Source organism: Rhinopithecus roxellana, chromosome 18 (genome assembly GCF_007565055.1).
Source record: "Rhinopithecus roxellana isolate Shanxi Qingling chromosome 18, ASM756505v1, whole genome shotgun sequence".
NCBI lineage: Eukaryota > Metazoa > Chordata > Mammalia > Primates > Cercopithecidae > Rhinopithecus > Rhinopithecus roxellana.
In genome coordinates this window covers 60,808,865-60,830,353 of record NC_044566.1, presented here as the reverse complement: position 1 = coordinate 60,830,353, position 21,489 = coordinate 60,808,865, and the positions used below count along the sequence as shown (strand labels likewise).

At 40.7% G+C, this 21,489-nt stretch overlaps 1 protein-coding gene and 1 long non-coding RNA gene across 3 annotated transcripts in view; one reads left to right on the top strand and one right to left on the bottom strand.

Annotated features, from left to right (window-relative positions):
- Positions 1 to 21,489, bottom strand: part of LOC115894576 — a 160,747-nt gene that overhangs the window by 47,183 nt on the left and 92,075 nt on the right. The gene's annotated exons all lie outside the window — the stretch shown is intronic.
- The window catches only part of RXFP2 (relaxin family peptide receptor 2), a 73,058-nt gene that overhangs the window by 676 nt on the left and 50,893 nt on the right, over positions 1 to 21,489 (top strand). For both annotated transcript variants that reach the window (XM_010367070.2, XM_010367071.1), the window contains exon 2: positions 19,702 to 19,848. In XM_010367070.2, the coding sequence (XP_010365372.1) occupies positions 19,702 to 19,848 (147 nt within the window). The remainder of the gene's footprint in view (positions 1 to 19,701; positions 19,849 to 21,489) is intronic.

The following is a 21,489-nucleotide window of genomic DNA, read 5'->3' as shown; positions in this document are numbered from 1 at the left end:
AAAAGTCTATAAAAGTGCATTTACTTAGATAATTTTCTTTTGTTTTTAATTTGTGGAAATTTTTATTTCAGTCAAACTCTTAATTTTCAAGTTAGCACCATTTTCATTGTAAAGCTCACCAAAAAATAAAACTTAAATCTTCACTTGCTTTTAAAGAAAAAGATTCGTTGTCAGCCTATACATTCATAAACAACCTATTAATCATACCCAAGGTTTGCTGAGGCTCATTATTATTCAAAAAGTTTATATTTTAATTTGTATTTTTTCTTGAAGAATTTTGATAAACCTCTGAGAATAAAGGTTAAAATTTGAAATTATTTTTATTTTCTGAAAAATTCGTTTTAGGTTTTTTAAATATTCAGTTTTATTAAGTGAATTCCAAGTGAATATTTTAAATCCTGAAACAAAGTGCAATATTTATGAGGAATTATTTTAAAACTTCTAACAAACAAAAGATTTTTAAAAGACTTAAAATATCTAAATTTTATTTTGAATTTAAAAGAATACTAAAACTTTACTTCAAATATTTAAAATACATATCTCCATACACCTAGCATGACTTTTATTTTATATTTTAATATATCTTACATGAAAAACTTAGTATTAACTAAGAAGAAACAATATATGAACTCACCTGGCATGCAATACAGTTGTAGCAAGCAGTCTATTTCTTTATTTAAGGTCCTATTTAAGGTCCTACTTCAGAAGTTCATGTTCTATCCACATTTGAGTATTCAATTTTATACGATTTTAAGAATATACAGCAACAAAGTAGGTTCTTGGATTTAAGACAAGTCATAGAGATCATCTGTGCCCTTTAAAAAGTTATTTAATGTACAGGACTGTAACCATAGTTTAACCAATTTTACTATATTTTTGCTTTTACACATGATAATGCATTTAATTGATTTTGCTTAAACCATTTGAGATGAAAAACATCTACTACTAAAATAACATTTTGTGATTTACCATAATGTAAAGTCACCCTTTCAACTAAAAACAAAAATTCAATTAATAATTGTCATTTGATTTTATTTCTAAGTAAAAGCCATATTTCAAACTCCTAGTACCAACCTAACAAATATTTGTTGATTAATTATAATCTCTGGGAATTTTTATTTTCTAATTTTGTATTACTGTTGACTACTAATTTAAACCTTTATGTTTAGAATGATTTCTTTTCAAAGCAAGACACATTAATCAATACTTTGACATTTTATTGCTACTTACAAAAATAATTGGATTTGCTCTATAATTAGTAAACCTTTTTTCTTTTTCACAATAAAATTGTGGACAATTAAAACGGTAAGGCTTTTCATAGTAACCAAAGAAAGCTCATTTAGAATTGCCTAAAGTAAGGGTTGTCTTTTTAATTTAAATAATATTTGTGATAGACTCTTAGGCCAGATCTAAACAAAACAGAAAATTAGAAATGATGTGATCGTCTGTTCTCCTCTGATCATCATCACTCGGGAGTGTCTAAGGAATGAGTGACTGACGCCTTAAGCTACAGGCACTAATAGACAACTATGCATAACGTATCTTATTATTACATGTATTTTATCATTAATTTATTCACTGTGTATCTTGGTTAACCAGCTTCAAACTACTTTTTAAAAAACATTTCTTAATGGACAAATTAAGAACCATATTACAAATTAAAAACATGGGCTTATGTAGGAAATTAAAAGCATGAAGTATTGAGGCTCCTACTTGGTAACTACCAATTATGTTTTGTGGAATTTCAACCTGTTGAAATATGTCCATAAAATTCAAGTAACTGTTACTAACTATCTCGCATTAACATAATTAAACTGGGAACTACAAAGCCACAGGCAGATCTAAAAACAGTATCTGTCTCTAAGAGTAAACCTGTCTAAAATAAAGCTATTAAAAATAACTTTAAACTTTTAAAAAACATTTCTTAATGGACAAATTAGGAACCATATTACAAATCAAAAACATGGGCTTATGTAGGAAATTAAAAGCATGAAGTATTGAGGCTGCTACTTGGTAACTACCAATTGCTACTTACTCAAATAGTTTGCTTCACCTCCAAAACAGGTTATCCAAAACCGGGCCCGAACAGTATTTTGAGGGGAGCAGTGTTTGACTGCCCCCTAGTGGCCAGTCTCAAGGCACGCCTGGCATGGTCCTTTCTTAGGGATGTCAGTTTCACTTGGCCACTCTGACTTGAGAAAAGGTTTTCCATCTGAATTTTAATTTCACACCTTTATATTCATGCTGTGGACAGTTGTGAAAATCAAGTATATTTCAGGCCAGTCATCCCAAAGACTGACATGCTTGCGGGCTGAATGAAGCCCACTGTGAGGGAGAAGGAAAAAGACTGGGAACATGGGAGTTAAAACCTTTAGAGACGTGTTACCCCAGAAGACGCCAGCTAAATACATCTCACAACAGATGCTTACTCGTGTGCTCATCTTACTGTGAATAAATATGACCAGATGTAGTCAAAGAGTTTTAAGGCCTCTCACTGGAAGTGACAAAATTGCCTGCCATGTGAATTTTAGAGGCAAAATTGGGATGCTGCTTTCTAATAGGCTGATATTGAAAAATGGCACATTTTCCGGCCGGGCACGGTGGCTCAAGCCTGTAATCCCAGCACTTTGGGAGGCTGAGACGGGCGGATCACGAGGTCAGGAGATCGAGACCATCCTGGCTAACACGGTGAAACCCCGTCTCTACTAAAAAATACCAAAAACTAGCCAGGCGAGGTGGCGGGCGCCTGTAGTCCCAGCTACTCTGGAGGCTTAGGCAGGAGAATGGCGTGAACCCGGGAGGTGGAGCTTGCAGTGAGCTGAGATCCGGCCACTGCACTCCAGCCTGGGCGACAGAGCGAGACTCCGTCTCAAAAAAAAAAAAGAAAAAAAAGAAAAATGGCACATTTTAATTCCGGAATATAGATATAGTAACCCAAATAAAATTCAGTTAACAAAGAATGGTTTTGTATAAATAGTTATGCAACAAAAACTGCACCTAATTCTTAGGAGTACATATCTATTTAAGAGCCCAGAATGGCTTGGTTTACTTATTTGGTCAACATATAACTCAACATTCTTTGGGTAAAATGAATGTGCTTGTTTCACATGTGAAGTAGTAGTGGAATTAGAGGCCTAATTATCTAAAAACAAAAAATAAGCTTCTCATGTGCTTTACTCACCTGTACTTCCAGGTGTTTTGTACGTATTTTTAAAAATTAAGTTCGCAATGAAGGTCAATGTTGATATCAGAAAAGTGCCCTGAAGCCAAAATAAAACAGCTGATTCAACAGTCATGTGATAAACAGACTTCTGAGTGTTTTAAAATGCAAAAAGAATTGAGATTGTAGTCAGGCGCGGTGGCTCACACCTGTAATCCTAGCACTTTGGGAGGCAAGCAGATTACTGAGGTCAGGAGTTCGAGACCAGCCTGGGAAACATGGTGAAACCCCATCTCTATTAAAAATACAAAAATTAGGCAGGCATGGTGGTGCACACCTGTGGTCCCAGCTACTTGGGAGGCTGAGAGGCAGAGGTTGCAGTGAGCCGAGACCACACCACTGTACTCCAGCCTGGGCAACAGAGCAAGACTCCGTCTCGAAATTAAAAAATAAAAAAAATTTAAAGAATTACGATTGGGGCCGGGCGTGGTGGCTCAAGCCTGTAATCCCAGCACTTTGGGAGGCCGAGACGGGCGGATCACGAGGTCAGGAGATCGAGACCATCCTGGCTAACAGGCTAACATGGTGAAACCCCGTCTCTACTAAAAATACAAAAAATTAGCCAGGCGAGGTGGCGGGCGCCTGTAGTCCCAGCTACTTGGGAGGCTGAGGCAGGAGAATGGCGTGAACCCAGGAGGCGGAGCTTGCAGTGAGCTGAGATCCGGTCACTGCACTCCAGCCCGGGCGTCAGAGCGAGACTCCGTCTCAAAAAAAAAAAAGAATTACTATTGAAAATGTAACTTTATTACAAAGTAAAAAGCCTTTACAATATGTTCAGTGTGACTGATAAAGTTCTAGCCCTCCTTTCCCATCCTCCCCCTTCCCACTGTTCTGACTCAGGCCCCGTTGCTCCTGTCCAAGCCTCTCTCCTCTCCTTCCCACCTTTATTTATCTTCCCCTCCTCCCTGCCTTTGCAGGCATCTGTCTCAGATGCTCTCCCGGCCTGTCTTCCCTCCATTTTCATGTCTCGCCCTCCCACCCCCATCCCTATCTTCCTGGTGTCCACACCTCTGAAATCTCCCTTCTGCTCTCCTTGGGTCTGCTCTTCAACTCTCTTGCTCTCTGAGTTCCTATCTCCTCCAGCTCTGCCTTTGTTCACATTCTCGGTAACTCTCACACCTGCTCCATCCTAACTGGTCAATTCTGGCTTTTCATTTCCACCTTGGAATACATCTATCCCTCAATTTGCCCCCTTTCTCAAGTATTCCTCTCTCTAATCACCTCCTGTCTTTGCCGAGCTCCCTCCCCAGGGGCTTCCTGGATCTTCTTTGTCTCCCTCTTTTGGCCTTTGCCTTCTTTCTATTATTTGTCTCTATCCCACAGTCTCCTGGCCTGACCAGTGGTCACCATGTCTGTTGCTTGCTAGAATACATGCCCAAACACCACCAAATGAATATTGTATCTCTGTATTACTTCCATACTGGTGTGCTCTCTTTTTCTAGGTCCAATGATTTGTCTACAATTATAAAATCCAGAAAGCTCAGAAAACTGAGTTGATCACCTTTGCCTACAAAATCTGGTCAGAATTGGCCAGGAGCTATTTAGATTCTTTATGCACTTACTGTAAAATTTCATACATTGCGCTATAGAAAAATGTTCATGTGTTTGGTTATGGAACTTTGCCCCAAGCCAGTAGGACATGTTACATAGTTCATAGCATATGCATTAACTTTCTAAAATCACAAAAATATTATAAATTCTGCAACATATCTCTCCAAAGGGTTTCTGCTATGGTGGTACAGATCTCTATTAGCCATGCCCCTCTACAGATCACCAACTGTTCTGTGCCATATTATTCTCGAGTGGTATAATGGCAATTTTATTTGCCCAAGGAAATTCAGTGTTAATAGAATGTGTCTGATGAAGGAAAGATAATTTTAACTAATTCTCCTTTTCTCTGATTCCAGTTTATTTTCTATTCAATCGCTAGGTTATTTATTTATTTATTTTTTTCAGTGACTACATTTTTTATTCCGATCATTCCAACTGTGTTTAAAGCTGTCTGGGGTTTCATAAACGTTCATTCTTATTTCATGATATCTTCCTTCCATTAGTTCTCTGAGAATTTTAATCATGCAGAGTTTAAACTAGTCTTTAAAGCTCTATCAGCTAGGCGTGGTGACTCACACCTGTAATACCAGCACTTTGGGAGGCTGAGGTGGGCGGATCACCTGAGGTCAGAAGTTTGAGACAAGCCTGGCCAACATGGTGAAACCTTGTCTCTACTAAAAATACAAAAAATTAGCCGGACATGGTGGCGCGTGCCTGTAGTCCCAGCTACTTGGGAGGCTGAGGCAGAAGAATCGCTTGAACCCAGGAGGTGGAGGTTGCGGTGAGCCGAGACTGTGCCACCATATTCCAGCCTGGGTGACAGAGTGAGACTCCATCTTAAAAAAAAAAGAAAGTTCTATCATCTCTTTCCCAGGTATGAATTCCCCCTTTTTGTGGAGCCCTGGACATTTCATAAAGTTGGAAGAATGCTTCTCCTGCATGCAGCTCCTCAAAGTAGTCTCAAAAGTAATTTCACATAGCCCAGGGAGTGTTCAGATCTGAACTGTCATATATGTTAGCATCTCAGAGACTTTGCCTGTGGGTGATCCAGTTCCAAATCTCATGCCCATTTGCAGCGGTATCACCACTGCTTCCCCTGCTGGCCATGAGCAAGCATTATTTAAATCACAGTCTTTGGTGGTCAGAGTTATTCCATACCCCATGCATTGTCAGGGGCTCAGTCCCAGCGGTTGGCTTCATGCAGATCCCAGCCTCTGCCAGTTGGGCTGCACTAAGCCCCTTTCTTGAACTGGCATTGAACCCAGTTCTGATTGTTTCTCCAGTCCCAGCTCCCTGCAGAACAAGTGGCTTTATGTCCTCTTGCAACAGTGGCTTTTTCCGAATCCATGTTCTATGGAGAGCTTTCTCTTCTATAACCCAAATGTTTCAATGGAAAAGCGTAGTATCGGTTTTTTCTGTGTCTATGAGAGTGTGATGTGAGAGCATATTTAGGGTTTTCTCACAATGGATGACATTGATCCAGAAGTTCAGTGAAGAAGGTAGCTTTTGTCCTTCAGATTGTGCGTTTTCAAAGATAGGACATGGGTGAACGTACACACACCAGAGATCTGGAGTCGTGAAGTAAAGTGCTACACAAACGTTAAGAGATTAGGAGACGGGAGGCAGCAGAGCAACAAGGATGCTGGATTTGGGGTCAGCAAACCCATGTTCAAGTCATAGCCTTGACCTTGACTAGTGTTTGGCCTTTGGCATACCAAATAACTTCTCCGCTTCATCCGCAATACTTACATAATTATCGAGTTTCCAAGAACCACCTGTCATGGTGTCAGAGACACAGATTCCACAACTCCAGCCCCTGAGGATTCAATAGCTCTGTGGTGGGTCATGGGCTCTGCATGTTCAGGAAAAGGCCCAGGTGATTCTGATAAACCTGTTCAACGGACCATACAGCTGGAAAAACTGGTCAAAATATACATGGGCTTTTTTTTCTTTGAGGTGCTAATTTTTGTTATATTCGTTGTGTGTGCCAGGACTGATAACTGAATTCACCTGGATTGTTTGACGCACTAATTCTACTTGAAACGGTGTTTTAAATTTGGAGGCAATAAGGACAAATTAAGTATTTGGGAAGAGAATATCTGAATCTACATTGTTTAATTATCAATATAAAGTTTCTTAACAAATAGTATAGTTCAAAAACTGCAATTAATAAGCTAGTTTACCTGTAGAGCAGCCTTGATGTTAATTACCACTCCCGCCTTTAAGAGAAATTAATAAACTCATAACACCAATGGCTAAGGAAGAATCTCTTCTGGTTTGGGGCCAGATTCTACTTCTTATCTGTCACCTGGCTTTCATTATCCAATTTTTTATTCGATTATAGCTCAGCCAGTAGACATTGGATAGGTCATTGCCTCTCTCTCTCTTTTTCTGTCATTCACACCTTGCCTGGGACATTCTGTTTCAACCCCATAGGCTAAAAAACAGTGTATCTATTGCTGTAGATATTTCTACTCCTAATTTTCTTTCATGTAAACCCATGTTATATAAGAGATGTAGAAGATACTGATTCTCTTTCATTCTGCCTTAAGAGCCACTGTAAAAATATTCCTTTAAAAGCCTCAACATTCAGTCTGAGGGTGAGATGATAGTCTTTATGTAAACTTTCTCATACATAGGAAAAGGAAAATCGTCTACACTGAGTGTTACAGGAAAACTCTTTTCCCTTATTTGAAGCCATTTCCTTTTTGGCAGTTTCCCGTTTCCCACTTTAAAACGCCGCTCGTACTGTAATAACTAAAGTTAAAATTAACCACTTGGAAAAATAAGTTGCTCTCCCTAAAAGCACAGGGTTGTGTACATGCTGTTATTTTTGTTCATTTTACCTGTGAATTGTAAGTTTTGAAAAGAATGAAGCACGAGAAAATTACCTGTGTTATGACCCGATTCTCAAAATTATATGGGCCACCTTACTCCAGCCTACATAGACTCCAGCTGAAAAATTACGAGAGGTCCTTTGCCACCTCTCCTCTTCCCTAGAAAATGGCTTAAAAAAAAAAAAGGAGATGGTGCCAAGCAAGTTTTTCACTTAAAAAACTGAACCATTGGTGTAAGATAAATGAAAAAAAGAAAATGAGCATAAAGCTTCTATCATATGCACTCAACCCACATTGACATCATCGTCAGCAGACGTATGCCCAAGTTTGGCCTAAGCTTCTGACATGGATTAGCACTGAAGCACTGATGTACTCTCCACTCCCACATATGGAGCTTTAGGTCTATGTGGCTCACTTACAGAAACAGCACTGCTATTCCTGAAAATGTTAATTAAGTTCAGACAACAATTTTTGAGGCATCTGCTTTTTTTTTTTTTTTTGAGACGGAGTCTCGCTCTGTCGCCCAGGCTGGAGTGCAGTGGCCGGATCTCAGCTCACTGCAAGCTCCGCCTCCCGGGTTTACGCCATTCTCCTGCCTCAGCCTCCCGAGTAGCTGGGACTACAGGCGTCCGCCACCTCGCCCGGCTAGTTTTTTGTATTTTTTAGTAGAGACGGGGTTTCACCGTGTTAGCCAGGATGGTCTCGATCTCCTGACCTCGTGATCCACCCGTCTCAGCCTCCCAAAGTGCTGGGATTACAGGCTTGAGCCACCGCGCCCGGCCGAGGCATCTGCTTTATACTAAGAACTGAAAACTTTTCTAGCCATTGAATCAAAACTAATAAATTCCATTATTTTTAATGGCAAAAACCGCAATTTGTTTTGCACCAGCTTAATATAATACTAACAAATATTACATAGAGGTATGTGCAAGATGGTTTGGGTAGAAAAAAGGGAAAGTTTGTACTGAGGAGTGGTTTTGAAGTCTCAGTAAAGCTTTTGCAAAAATGACTTCTGAGATGATTACCAAAGAAATAGGAAATAAGGAAAACAGAACATGCTACAGTCTTAGTATCTGGAAATACAGAGAATCGAACATGCTATAATCTTAGTATCTTAATTATCCTAAAAGTTAGGGCTGCAAAGAATGTTTTCCTAACTGAATACAAGATAATTGTAAAAAGTGAAGGAGAACTGTCCATTGGCCCTGCTTGATCTGAAATCACTTTGGATGTTGTAGTTTGCTCATTTTCAAGACTATATAGTATGTCATTAAATGTTTATCCATTTTATTTTTCTTTCTTTTTTTTTTTTTTTTTTTTTGAGACGGAGTCTTGCTCTGCCGCCCAGGCTGGAGTGCAGTGGCCAGCTCTCAGCTCACTGCAAGCTCCGCCTCCCGGGTTCACGCCATTCTCCTGCCTCAGCCTCCCGAGTAGCTGGGACTACAGGCGCCCGCCACCTCGCCCGGCTAGTTTTTTGTATTTTTTAGTAGAGACGGGGTTTCACCGTGTTAGCCAGGATGGTCTCGATCTCCTGACCTCGTGATCCGCCCGTCTCGGCCTCCCAGAGTGCTGGGATTACAGGCTTGAGCCACCGCGCCCGGCCAATCCATTTTATTTTTCAAAGACACTTGGATTGTTTCTGGCTTGGGGCTATTGTGAATAATGCTGCTGTGAATATTCTTGCAAGAATCTCTTGGTGCATATGTGCATGAATTTCTATCGGCATTTACCTAGAAGTAAATCTACTGACTCGTAGGGTTTGCACAACTTCAAACTTAGTAGATACTGACAAACTGTTTTCCAAAGCAGCTGCTCCAATTAACACTCCACCAGTGTATGAGAATTTGCATGATTTTACATCCTCACCAAATAGTGTATCATTGGGTTTTTTATTTTTAAATTACACCATACTAGTAATCTTAGTGATATTTTATTGTGGTTTTAATTTGCATTTCCCTGATTATGAATTAGATTTAATACCTTTTCAGATGTTTTTTGTCATTCAAATATCCTCTTTTGTTCAGTACCTATTCAAGTCTCTTGCCCATTTTTCTATTTACCATTCATTTTTTCTTTATTGATTAGTAGAACATCTATACGTTTGCTAATTACAGACCCTTTGCAAATATCCTCTACTCTGCAACTTGTCTTTGCACTCTCTTAACGATGCCTTTTTAAAAAGACAGGCCAGGCATGGTGGCTCAAGCCTGTAATCCTAGCACTTTGGGAGGCCGAGGCGGGCAGATCACGAGGTCAGGAGATCAAGACCATCCTGGCCAACATGGTGAAACCCCATCTCTACTAAAATACAAAAAAAAAAAAAAAAAAAAAATTGCCAGGCATGGTGTTGTGCACCTGTAGTCCCAGCTACTCGGGAGGCTAAGGCAGGAGAATCGCTTGAACCTGGGAGGCAGCGGTTGCAGTGAGCCAAGATTGAACCACTGCACTCCAGTCTGGTGACAGAGCAAGTCCCCATCTCCAAAAAAATAAATAAGAAGACGTTCTTAATTTGTATATTGTCTAATTTAAGTATCTTTTCCTTTATGATTAGTGCTTTTATTTGGTTTTTCTTCTTTATAGTTTCCTTAATACATCTACCTCACAGTCATAAAGAATTTTTCTTATGTTATCTTCTAGAAACTGTATTGTTTCACCTTTCATATTTCATCTTATTATCTATCTAGAATTGAGCATCACCTCACCCCACTGCTCTGTAGTACAAATGTTTACATGTGTGTCTGTCTTTTTCCAAACTTTCTATTCTGTTCCATTGGTCTGTCTTTCAATCTTTCCACCAACATCACACTGCCTGAACTATTGTACCATTATAATATGTCTTGCCATACAGATAATGAGTCCTCTCTCCTTGTTCTCCTTCTTCGATGGTAGCCTGGCTCTTTGTGTTCTTTTGCATTTCCACATGCCTTTGAGAATCAACTTATCCATTCCCACACACATACTTCTGGGATTTTTATTGAGATTTCTTTGAATCTATAGACTGATTTGGGGAAAGAATGAACATCTTTAAAATATTGCCTTCCACTTATTTAGGTTTTTAATGTCTTTCACTAATAGTATATACTTTACATAAATGTCTTGCCCATTTTTGTTAGATTTATTCCTAAATACAGGACACTGTTCATGCTACACTAAGAGGTGTGATTTTTTAAACATTTCATTGTCTAATAGTTGCTGAAATATAAAAATACAATTGACTTTATAGAAACTTTGCAAAATTCACCAATGTTAAAAATTTATTATTTTAATATTCACAGTTACATTATTTATGAATAATTACAGTTTTATGTCTTCTCTTCCAATACGTATGCCATTAATTTACTTTCCTTACTTAATTCCATTGGCTAAGCCCTCCAGTACAACAATGAATAGACATAGTAGTAGTGGACACCATCAATCTCAAAGGGAAAGCCTTCAAAACCTCACTTGTATGCTGTGGGATTTTATAGATAACTACACTTAATTAAATCAAGTAAGTTACATGCTATTTTTAGTTTGCATAGTTATTTTAAAGTCAGGATCTGGCAGTTCCATCTCTGGAACCTCTCATAAACAGAGTTAAAAACAAGTGACAAACTGCAAGAAAATATTTGTGAGTTACAGAACAGAGGACTAACCTCCCTAAAGAATTCTGGTTGCATTGCCAGATTCCGTTTTCTCACACATGGTTCCAAAAACTGGTCCTGACTATTGCTGTCAGGAATGAAAGTTTCACCGTCTCATCAGCATGAATTAGATGAAAGACAATCTTTTCAAAGAGATACATTTTTCATAAAGCCAAATGTATTCCTTTGAAAAGATTATCTTTTCTTCTCCAGATACATTCTCTCTAATTTTTAACAATAAAATACTACTTTTCTAATAAATCCATGTTAAAATATATGGTAACTCAAGAGTTTTAAAATCATCCTTATTTGACAAAGTAAAACATCAGTAACTTTTGGCAGGTTTCTCTAAATTCTTTAATTGAATTTATTTGGTCTAAGAAATGCAAAAATCTAGAAACCTCTGATCTAATGCATGTTAGAGATGTCAGTGTATTGACAAAGAAAATGGAGCTGATTAATAAAGGAGATAAAGAGGAAGAAAAGGAATTTTTAGAAAATATGGAGGAAAAAAAGCTTTCAACATGGGGACCAAGGTTGGATGTGTCAAATGCAGAAAACCAAAGCAAGATGAGGACTATAAAAGAGCCATTGGATTTAGTGTCAAAAAGGATGACAGTGATTCTGGTGAGAAGAATGTCAGCAGAGCAGCAAGATCAAGGTGGAAGCTATGGATTTAAGAATGAAAGTGTGGTAAGGAAGTGGAGATATTGACTTACTTGCATGGTGCTTCTGAGAAATTTAATTGTGAAGGGGAGGAGAGTATATCTCAGTTTTATAGGCAGGCAGATATCAGATATAACAGGATTTGGGTTGGCTGACTGGTTTATTTGTTTTGAAGATGGGAGCTGTACAATAGAGAGACAAAGATACTGAAAATAGCTGGGTGGGGTGACTCATGCCTGTAATCCCAGCACTTTGGGAGGCCAAGGTGGGTGGATCACCTGAGGTCAGAGTTCAAGACCAGCCTGACTGACATGGTGAAACCCCATCTCTACTAAAAATACAAAACAAATTGGCCGAGTGTGGCAGTGCATGCCTGTAATTCCAGCTACTTGGAAGGCTGAGGCAGGAGAATCATTAGGACCCTGGAGGCAGAGGTTTCAGAGAGCCAAGATCATGCCATTGTACTCCAGCCTGGGTGACAAGTGTGAAAATCCATCTCAAAAAATACATATATATATATGTATATATACGTGTATATATATGTGTGTGTGTGTATATATATATATATAAAATATAGGAAAGAAAGGAAACAATGCAGAGTCTGAGAAAGTGAGGTCGAGTGGAGTACAGAACATAGATGGAAGGCTTTACTATGGGAAGGACAAGAGGCCTTCATTCTTTGTGCATCACAAAAGAAGAATCCAGGGACTTGGTCTAGTCCTGTGTAGTTTCCATACACTCAGCATGAGCAGTCACACGCTTATGTGAGGTGGGTCCTGCCCAAACACACGCTGCAGCCTCGGATGCAGGTACATTCATAAGTTGATGTGAACAGAATCTGGGATAATTCCCACTCAGAGGAAGAAGAGCCAGTGAAAGTTCCATGAAGCAGTCAATGAATCAGAGAGGAATTAAAAGAGAGAGGTGAAGGGACCAAGGTAGCACCTTCTCTCCACATTTCCCAAACCAAGTTCCCATCGGGCTTCCCCTTGCCTGCCTCCTTCACAATCCCCCTTTCCATGGTCTTCTCCCCTTCACCCACCACACTGCTCATTCTCTCCATTCACTCGCCTCAGGCGAGCTTCAGGAAGAAGGTAGTCTCTCAACTCATGCAGAAGGAGATGAATTTTACATACTGAAAGATAAGATTTTTAATCTAAAAGAATGCATCTCTAAAGGTGGAGTTTTGGCAGTTTACCAGTCAGCAGAAATAATACTTTTGGAAGGGAAGTCTTCCTTCTTCCCTTAAATCCCTAATAACCCACCAACGGCCACAACTTCTGTTTGTGACCCACATAAAGGCACCCAGGCAAGCAGGATGTGGGGCTGACCTCCATGCCTGGTAAGGATGATGTTGGCAGTTTGAAATTATCTTTCTTTCCAATATAAATCGAAATGTATTGAGTCTACACTCTGTTCCACGAAGTGAGGCATCATTTCCCCAAATCTGTCTTTCAAACATCAGGCAGTCATCTGAAGAAGGAGGGGGCAATATTTTCTGCCCCCTCCCCCACAAAAAAATCTGTGAGTAGGGTCCTGAGGGACATTCGCCAGCATAAAGTAGTGGCTTCGTCTCAGAAGAACATGACAGAAAATAGAGGTTGGGAGACATTCCGTTAGGGCAGGAATCTCTGAAATGGAAAGGAGGTGGGGTAAATACATGTGAGTGAAACTGGATCAAAATTCTGAATATAATGATTGATGTGGCCAAGAAACACCATCCAGGCAGGGAGTACCAAACAGTTGCATGAAAGGGTAAGATCGCCAAGTTTGGAAAACAACGACAACAACAACCAAGAGGCCAATTTCTCTTCACCTACCTTAACATAAAAGCCTTTCCTTGTTTTCTTCAAACAAACAACAAATCATCTACCCAACAAAGGTGAACTTTTAGTAAAATTCACTCTTCACAGAAGTAGGGGGTGCTCCGGCCAGGTGCACTCAGTTGATGGAGCTGCTTCACCTTGGCTTCTAGTGAAGCTGCCCAGGATGGTGCTGCCCCCATCAGAGATCCCAGCCCCTGAGTTCCAGGTAGCAATGGACGCTGTCTGCCTTGCTGACTGACAACAAAACGCAACACATGGTAACACTTTCTGGATGCTAAATGAATGTTTCCTCTGGTACTGCAGTTAGTTGGCTCTCTGGAGCAGATGGCACAGGCTTCGCCGGCAATTTCTATAGCCCCTCTGCAGCACCATTGCCATCCCTGGTGACCATGTCATCTGACTTGGGTTAAACACCACTCCACCTTGGCGATGCGCTCCTCCTTGGCCTATATCCCCCTGGAGCCATCGTCCCTGGTGTTAGAGCCAGAACATCTGGCTGAGAGGATACAGGCTTTCTTCAGCTTTATGTAGGACTAGCATTGGCAGAGAAATAGAGAAAGCAAAAAGGAACTTGTATATCTCCATCAATTCTTTCTTTTTTTTTTTTTTTTGAGATGGAGTCTCGCTCTGTCCCCCAGGCTGGAGTGCAGTGGTGCGATCTCGGCTCACTGCAAGCTCCGCCTCCTGGGTTCACGCCATTCTCCTGCCTCAGCCTCCTGAGTAGCTGAGACTACAGGCGCCCGCCACTGCGCCTGGCTAATTTTTTGTATTTTTAGTAGAGATGGGGTTTCACCGTGGTCTCGATCTCCTGACCTTGTGATCCACCCGCCTCGGCCTCCCAAAGTGCTGGGATTACAGGCGTGAGCCACCGCACCCGGCCTATATCTCCATCAATTCTTAAACTGAGGACCTGAAAGATGATTCTCACCTGTTGCTTCCCAATAACCCAGGGAAAGTGTTGATGGGCAGCAAAAAATAGCCTTGGGCAGCAGTCCAGTTGGCTTTAAAAGGCCATCTGAACGTCATTTTTAAATCTATTGGCACAGACACGTCCAGCATATTGACCAGAAGACAGAAGAAGGGCGATTACTGAGCAATTCTCTTTTATGTGCTTGAGCCTCCACTCAGCTGTATGTTTGGCAGGGGTCCTATGGAAACCACTGCAGAAGCCATCAGCACTGCTGTGATGCAGGCATCCTCCATTTTTATAATCCCCATGCTTCAATAAAAACTCTCTCTTCCCACTTTCACAGATGGCAGGAAGAATAGACAACAGCATACACTTTCTACAGATAGCTAGTGATGCTTTTTTCACTATGTACCAAGTACAGCAGGGGTTCTAATTATTATTTAATTTGTATAATGACAGAGCGGAATGATAAATGAAGTGCATGAAAGACTAAACAATATTTTCTCATCAGAATAATAGCCTAAATCTGCTGCCTTGGGAAGCTTAAATTTTGAAAAGGCTTCTTCCTTCAATTCCTTTTTTCAAATTTCTAAATGGCTCATTAATTCACATGTTCATTTAAAAAATTACTGAGCACCAAGTAAGACACTAAGTTAGACAATAGAGATATAGGTCACAGAGGGAAAAGGGTGGGGAATACACTGTATTCATTTATTCTCCTTATATATAACATTTGTGCTTTGAAATGTCTTCAGGAAGATGCCACTCTGGGGTGGAGAACAGGGAATTACGAGAAATGCAGTTGGCAGGTTCTATTCATACATGTTCAGTCTCTTCCTCCCCTTCTTTGTCCACACTTGCTAGATGCAACTCAATTTGTTTTCTAGGGAAAAGGAAACCATCTTGACGCCGTTTATTTGTGACAGTTGATTGCTTGTTTGCCCCTGTCGCCTAGACTTTCTGCATATGTGAGATGGGCATTTAGTTAGGTCCAGCCCTCAAAGAACTCACAGTCAGCCGGGCACAGTGGCTCATGCCTGCAATCCTAGTACTTTGGGAGGTTGAAGCGGGTGGATCATTTGAGGTCAAGAGTTCGAGACCAGCCTGACCAATATGGTGAAACCCCATCTCTACCAAAAATACAAAACTTAGCCAGGTGTGGTGGCGTGAGTCTGTAGTCCCAGCTACTGGGGAGGATGAGACAGGAGAATTGCTTGAGCTCGGGAGGCGGAGGTTTCAGTGAGTCAAGATTGTGCCACTGCACTCCAGCCGGGTGACAGAGCAAGACTTCATCTCAAGAAGAAAAACAAAAACAAAAACAAAAAACAAAAAACAAAAAAAAACACAACTCACAGCTATTTTTATAACAAATCCTGGAAGAAAACACCACATGCCACCTTCAAAGGATCCTACTCACATCGCCTCACCTCTCTATTTCAAAATTCTCTTTAATCGAATGCTTAATTGCTTCTGCTAAATGTTAAGAAAATATTGTTAGGAGGCTGTAAGGACATTTTCCTTGGTTATTTATCATTTACAGTCCTCCTTCAGCTTTCAAAAGAGATTTGAAATAAAATAAAAACCATACATGTGATATGGCTTTTAAGATGGAATAACATAAAGAAGTAGGGGAAGCTTTTATTTTGGTCACTATTATTTCTTTTAGAGAAGTCACATAAAATATCTTGAAATGCTGAGGCACAGCAAGCTTCCATTTTACATAGAGCTTCCTTCTTAACATTCTATTTTCTTACCTTGTATGGAAATTGCCTGTGTGCCGACATTAACCCAGGGTTACCATGGGCCAGGCGCTCTCCCCACTTCATACACATCAGCTTGTCTGTCCCCGAAACACACCCACAAGGGAGATGTTCTCATTAATTCTATTTTAAATGTGAAGAAACTAAGATTTAAAGAGGTTAAGTAGCCTGCTCAAGGTCACATGGCTAGTGAGTGGCAGAGAGAATTGTAATCCAGGTCTGAGTGTCTCTGAGGTGCATTATCACTAACGAATGTGTTTAAATAGTAGGTCACATCCCATTAGGGGATCATGAAATCAACTGAGAGGCACGTGATCCCTTCTCAACTGAATAAGATAGAATAGCAAAGGATCAAAGCTCATCCCACATAACTTTAAAAGAGTGATATTTCAGGAAAATTTTTTTCATTACGTGGATGTGGGTATGGGTGTGGGATGAGGGTGCGTGGGTGTGTGCTAGTGTGTGTGGGTGTGAGAGTGAGTGTGGGGGTGTAGATGTGTGTTGGGAGTGTGGCTATGGCTGGGTGTATGCTGGATTGTGATATAAAATATATTTCTAACTGTAAATTACTGTCTTAAAAAAATTTCTAAGCCACTACACAAAGATATATTGACTCTCTCATTCATGTTCCAAACACAGGAGGACTACTCATTTTTATAAATCTGCCTCCTACAGAAATCTTTACAAGCAAGAAGTTGAGGGATTTTAAAATCTATGACTCAGTATGCCTCTCCCTGCATGAACAGGCTTAACAAGCCAACCCCAGTGCCAAGGAGCGGAGAAGTCTTCCTAAAATAGTCACAGATTTGACTGGTCTTATGCCTAGTTGCCGAGAGTAAATCTTTCATCCACTACTGTAGCAATAGCGAGAAAATAATTTTTGCTTTTGTAAGAACAAAACGCCAACGAACAGGAAAACATCCAGAAGCCACGCTCTGAGTCTTCCTCCTCAGTCAGAAAAGACCCAGAGGTTGTGGCCACACCAGCCTCCCAGAGTGTGCACCAGCACCCCCGGCTGCCCCCAGAGAGGGCCAGAGGCTCTGCTTTTCCGTGCTTGCTGGATCTCCAGGGCCATCAGGACTAAACGACTCAAGCTGAAATGATCTACTCATCCTCCCTAATGACATCACTGAAAGCTTAATGTGCATTTGTAATTCAGACGTAGCTTTAGTGCCTCAACTCCAACTCCTGCCCTTTAACAAATGACATCTTTGTTAATGAGAGCAGCAGGTTCTATCTCCTTTAGGAGAGTCTCCTGAGGAGCCTCAGGGAAGGACGTCTCTCTACAACGCAGCACTTGCTCGGAGGGCTCAGGCCTCACAAGGGCATTTTTCCCAGCAATCAAAGTAGACGTGCCTTCATGTTCTCAGTCATTTCCTCATCTTTATTTGGGGATATTAATGCCAACCGTACACAGTTGCCATTAACATCAAATCAAGTAACTAGGAAATGCCCAGCACAAAGTAGATGATGTTCCTACTAAAGTTTGTTCCTTATCCTTCTGCTATGTTAAAAATATTGTCTCCCACACAAGCCCAAGGGAATCCCAGGTCATGATGCCAGCCTTCAGTGGCATGGTTAGGAGCACTTTGCCCACATCCCTTGCTCCCTTCGATGAGTCATGCCGACCTATAGCCATTCTTGTGTCTACACTCTCCTTAAATCAATTTCTGTGAAGTTCCAATTTTTTTTTTTTTTTTTTTTTTTTTGAGACTGAGTCAAGCTTTGTCGCCCAGGCTGGAGTGCAGTGGTGCCATCTTGGCTCACAGTAACCTCAGCCCTCCAAGTTCAAGCAACTCTTCTGCCTCAGCCTCCTGAGTAGCTAGGACTGCAGGTACGTGCCACCATGTCTGACTAATTTTTGTATTTTCAGTAGAGATGGGGTTTCACCATGTTGGCCAGGCTGGTCTCAAACTGCTGGCTTCAAGTGATTTCCCCACCTCGGCCTCAAAGTGCTGGGATTACAGGCGTGAGTTACTACACCTGGACAGAACTCCTTTTTTAAAAATACATGACTTCCGTAATTTTATTAGCCAACTTATAAACATGTCTCTTTATTTTCTGAAAAGTATTCTCTCAAAATTGAAAGAATATCTCTTACATCTAAATTGCTAGAATTGTTTTGGTCATCCTAGCCATAGATATAATACTTTTGTAAATGTCAATTATATTTCCTTTCTTTAATTTCTTATTCAACTCAGCAGTTATTCAACTCTCATTGGTCTTCTCTTATGTACCCTGCACCAGAAGATTGTTTCTAACTAGTCCTGATTTATGCTCCTTGAAATGCAGATTCCTGAATCGATTGATAGTCTCATAGTACAATGGCTAAGGGTGGGCCTACGGAGTCAGAGGGATTCAAAGCCACTCTGTGTCACTTCCCAGATGAACCACTGCACACAAGATATTTAACTTCCCTCATCCCAAAACATGAAGGATAATATCGCCCATACTATAGGCTGGCTGAAAGATTAACAATAATAACCACTGTGTGAAGTGTCTGGCAAACAGTAGACCCAGTAGACACCATAGATGAGTGTTCAATGTTCAATCCTAGTTTTCCTCATTCTAATGTGTTTCTGGATTTCTCTCTAACTCACACTTAAACTCTCCTTTTGCAGGTATATTTTTATCATGTTACCTCAAATCTTTCTTGTAAAAGATTAATAAGTAAATAAATCGACCCATTTGACCCTATTAGCTCATGGTTTTACCTTTCTGTTTTCAACGGTGGATGACTCCTTGATTCCATACAAAACTAGGACAATACATCTGGTTTTATGATTACCTTGTGGAAGTGAATTCAAAATGAACCCTGATTCTGTTCTTGATATAGCTGGTATTCAGTGTGATTATGGCTGTTTAAAATGTTATCACTGGCCGGGCGAGGTGGCTCACATCTGTAATCTCAGCACTTTGGGAGGCCAAGGTGGGCTAGTCAGGAGTTTGAGACCAGCCTGGCCAACATGGTGAAACCCCGTCTCTACTAAAAATACAAAAATTAGTCGGACGTGGTGGTGCACGTATGTAATTCCAGCTACTCAGGAGGCTGAGGCAGGAGAATTGCTTGAATTTGGGAGGCAGAGGTTGCAGTGAGCTGAGATCGTGCACTCCAGCCTGGCAATAGAGTGAGACTCCGTCTAAAAATAAAAAATGAAGTTGTCATTAAGAATATTATTCAAAGAAATTGTGCACTAAGAATAACACCAGATGAACTCAACTCATATAATTCTTGTGAAAATTAAATGGGATAACACAGAGAGAGCTTGGCCATGGTAACACTTTTTTTTTGCCCCTCTTTCATGTAGATTTTGCACTGACTCAAGCTAGCATGATCACTCCTTCATGCCAAAAAGGATATTTTCCCTGTGGGAATCTTACCAAGTGCTTGCCCCGAGCTTTCCACTGTGATGGCGAGGATGACTGTGGGAACGGGGCGGACGAAGAGAACTGTGGTGAGTGCTCCCCTTGGTTCCCCTTGTGTTCCTCACTTTATGAACACCCCAAAACTGTGGGTCCATTGGATAATGATTGTGATAAACTAGGAAAACTGATTTGGTTTTCTGTAGGGACTCCCTTGGAAACACAAATAATGATTCCCCGATGTATTTGTGATAACGACCTGAATTTTTGTATGTTGAGGTTGCTTAAGTCAGAAATGCAGTATCATAAAATGTTATATTTTATAAAAATAAAATTATATTTGAAAATCTACTTCAATACTCATATTTTAATTTTAAGGGGCTTTCTATGACTACCTCCTTATGGCTGGTAATTTGGTTCAGCTTCAAGAATATTCATAAAGTGGCCAGGCACGGTGGCTCACGCCTGTAATCCCAGCACTTTAGGAGGCTGAGGCAGGTGGCTCACCTGAGGTCAGGAGTTCAAGATCAGCCTGGCCAACATGGTGAAACCCCAGTCTCTACTGAAAATACAAAAAAAAAAAAATTAGCTGGCCGTGGTGGCAGGTGCCTGTAATTCCAGCTACTCAGGAGGCTGAGGCAGGAGAATTGCCTGATCCCAGGAGGTAAGGTTGCAGTGAGCCAAGATCGTGCCACTGCACTCCAGCCTGGGCAACAAGAGCAAAACTGCAACTCAAAAAAAAAAAAAAAAAAAAAAAGAATATTCATAAAGTGTGAATGGGCCTAGCTAGAGAATTAACTGATAGAATGGACCTATACTGAGTGCCCACTATGTGCCAGGAGCTCTCCAAATCACTGGGACACAGTGAGCTCAAGGGAGACAAGTGTCTTGACCTTGTGGAGTTCACATGGATAATGTGAACTAAGATGATGATAAACCGTATGTAAGGAATTAAATAATCTGAGTGATAAGTAAGGCAATGAAACAGGACAATGAAATAGAAAGTAACTTGGAGGGAGGGATATTTCAAGGACGTAACCAGAGAATATCTTTATAAGATGATGACACTTGGATTGAGAACAAAGAAAGAAAGAAAGAAAGAAAGAAAGAAAGAAAGAAAGAAAGAAAGAAAGAAAGAAAGAAAGAAAGAAAGAAAGAAAAAGAAACTATGAAATATTCTAGAGGGGCAGAATTCCAGGCAAAGGCAACATCAAGTGCAAAGGCCCAAGGCTGACTGAAACAGGATGATGTGTTTGATGGTGTGTGACTCAAGCAGAGTGAACAGGGGTATACACAGGGAATGAAGGGGTAACCAGAGGCCAGATAACAGAGCATCTTACAGGCCAATTTCAGCTCTGTTTATTGAAACCTAAAAAATATTTTTCTCTGGAGGAAACTGATGCCAAGAGAGGCTGATATGTCTAGTTAATCAGAAAAAATCCCGCGTGTTTTCTCCCACAGAGAGCTACCTCTCTTCAGCGCTGCTCAACCACCCACCAAAGTGGGGCAGCAAAGCTCACGGCATGCATCTCTAGAATCTTCTGTCCTGCCCCTGGGTACTCAGGCATGCCTCCCTCTGAGGGACACAGCCTCTGCCCACACTTCCCGTGGATCACTTCCACTCATTCTTCAGGGCCCGGTTTAAGTGTCTCCTCCTCCAGGAGGGCTTCCCTGGCCTCCCTGAAGCTGTATCACCGTTCTAGGATGGCTGCAATTTATCTGTGTTAACACAG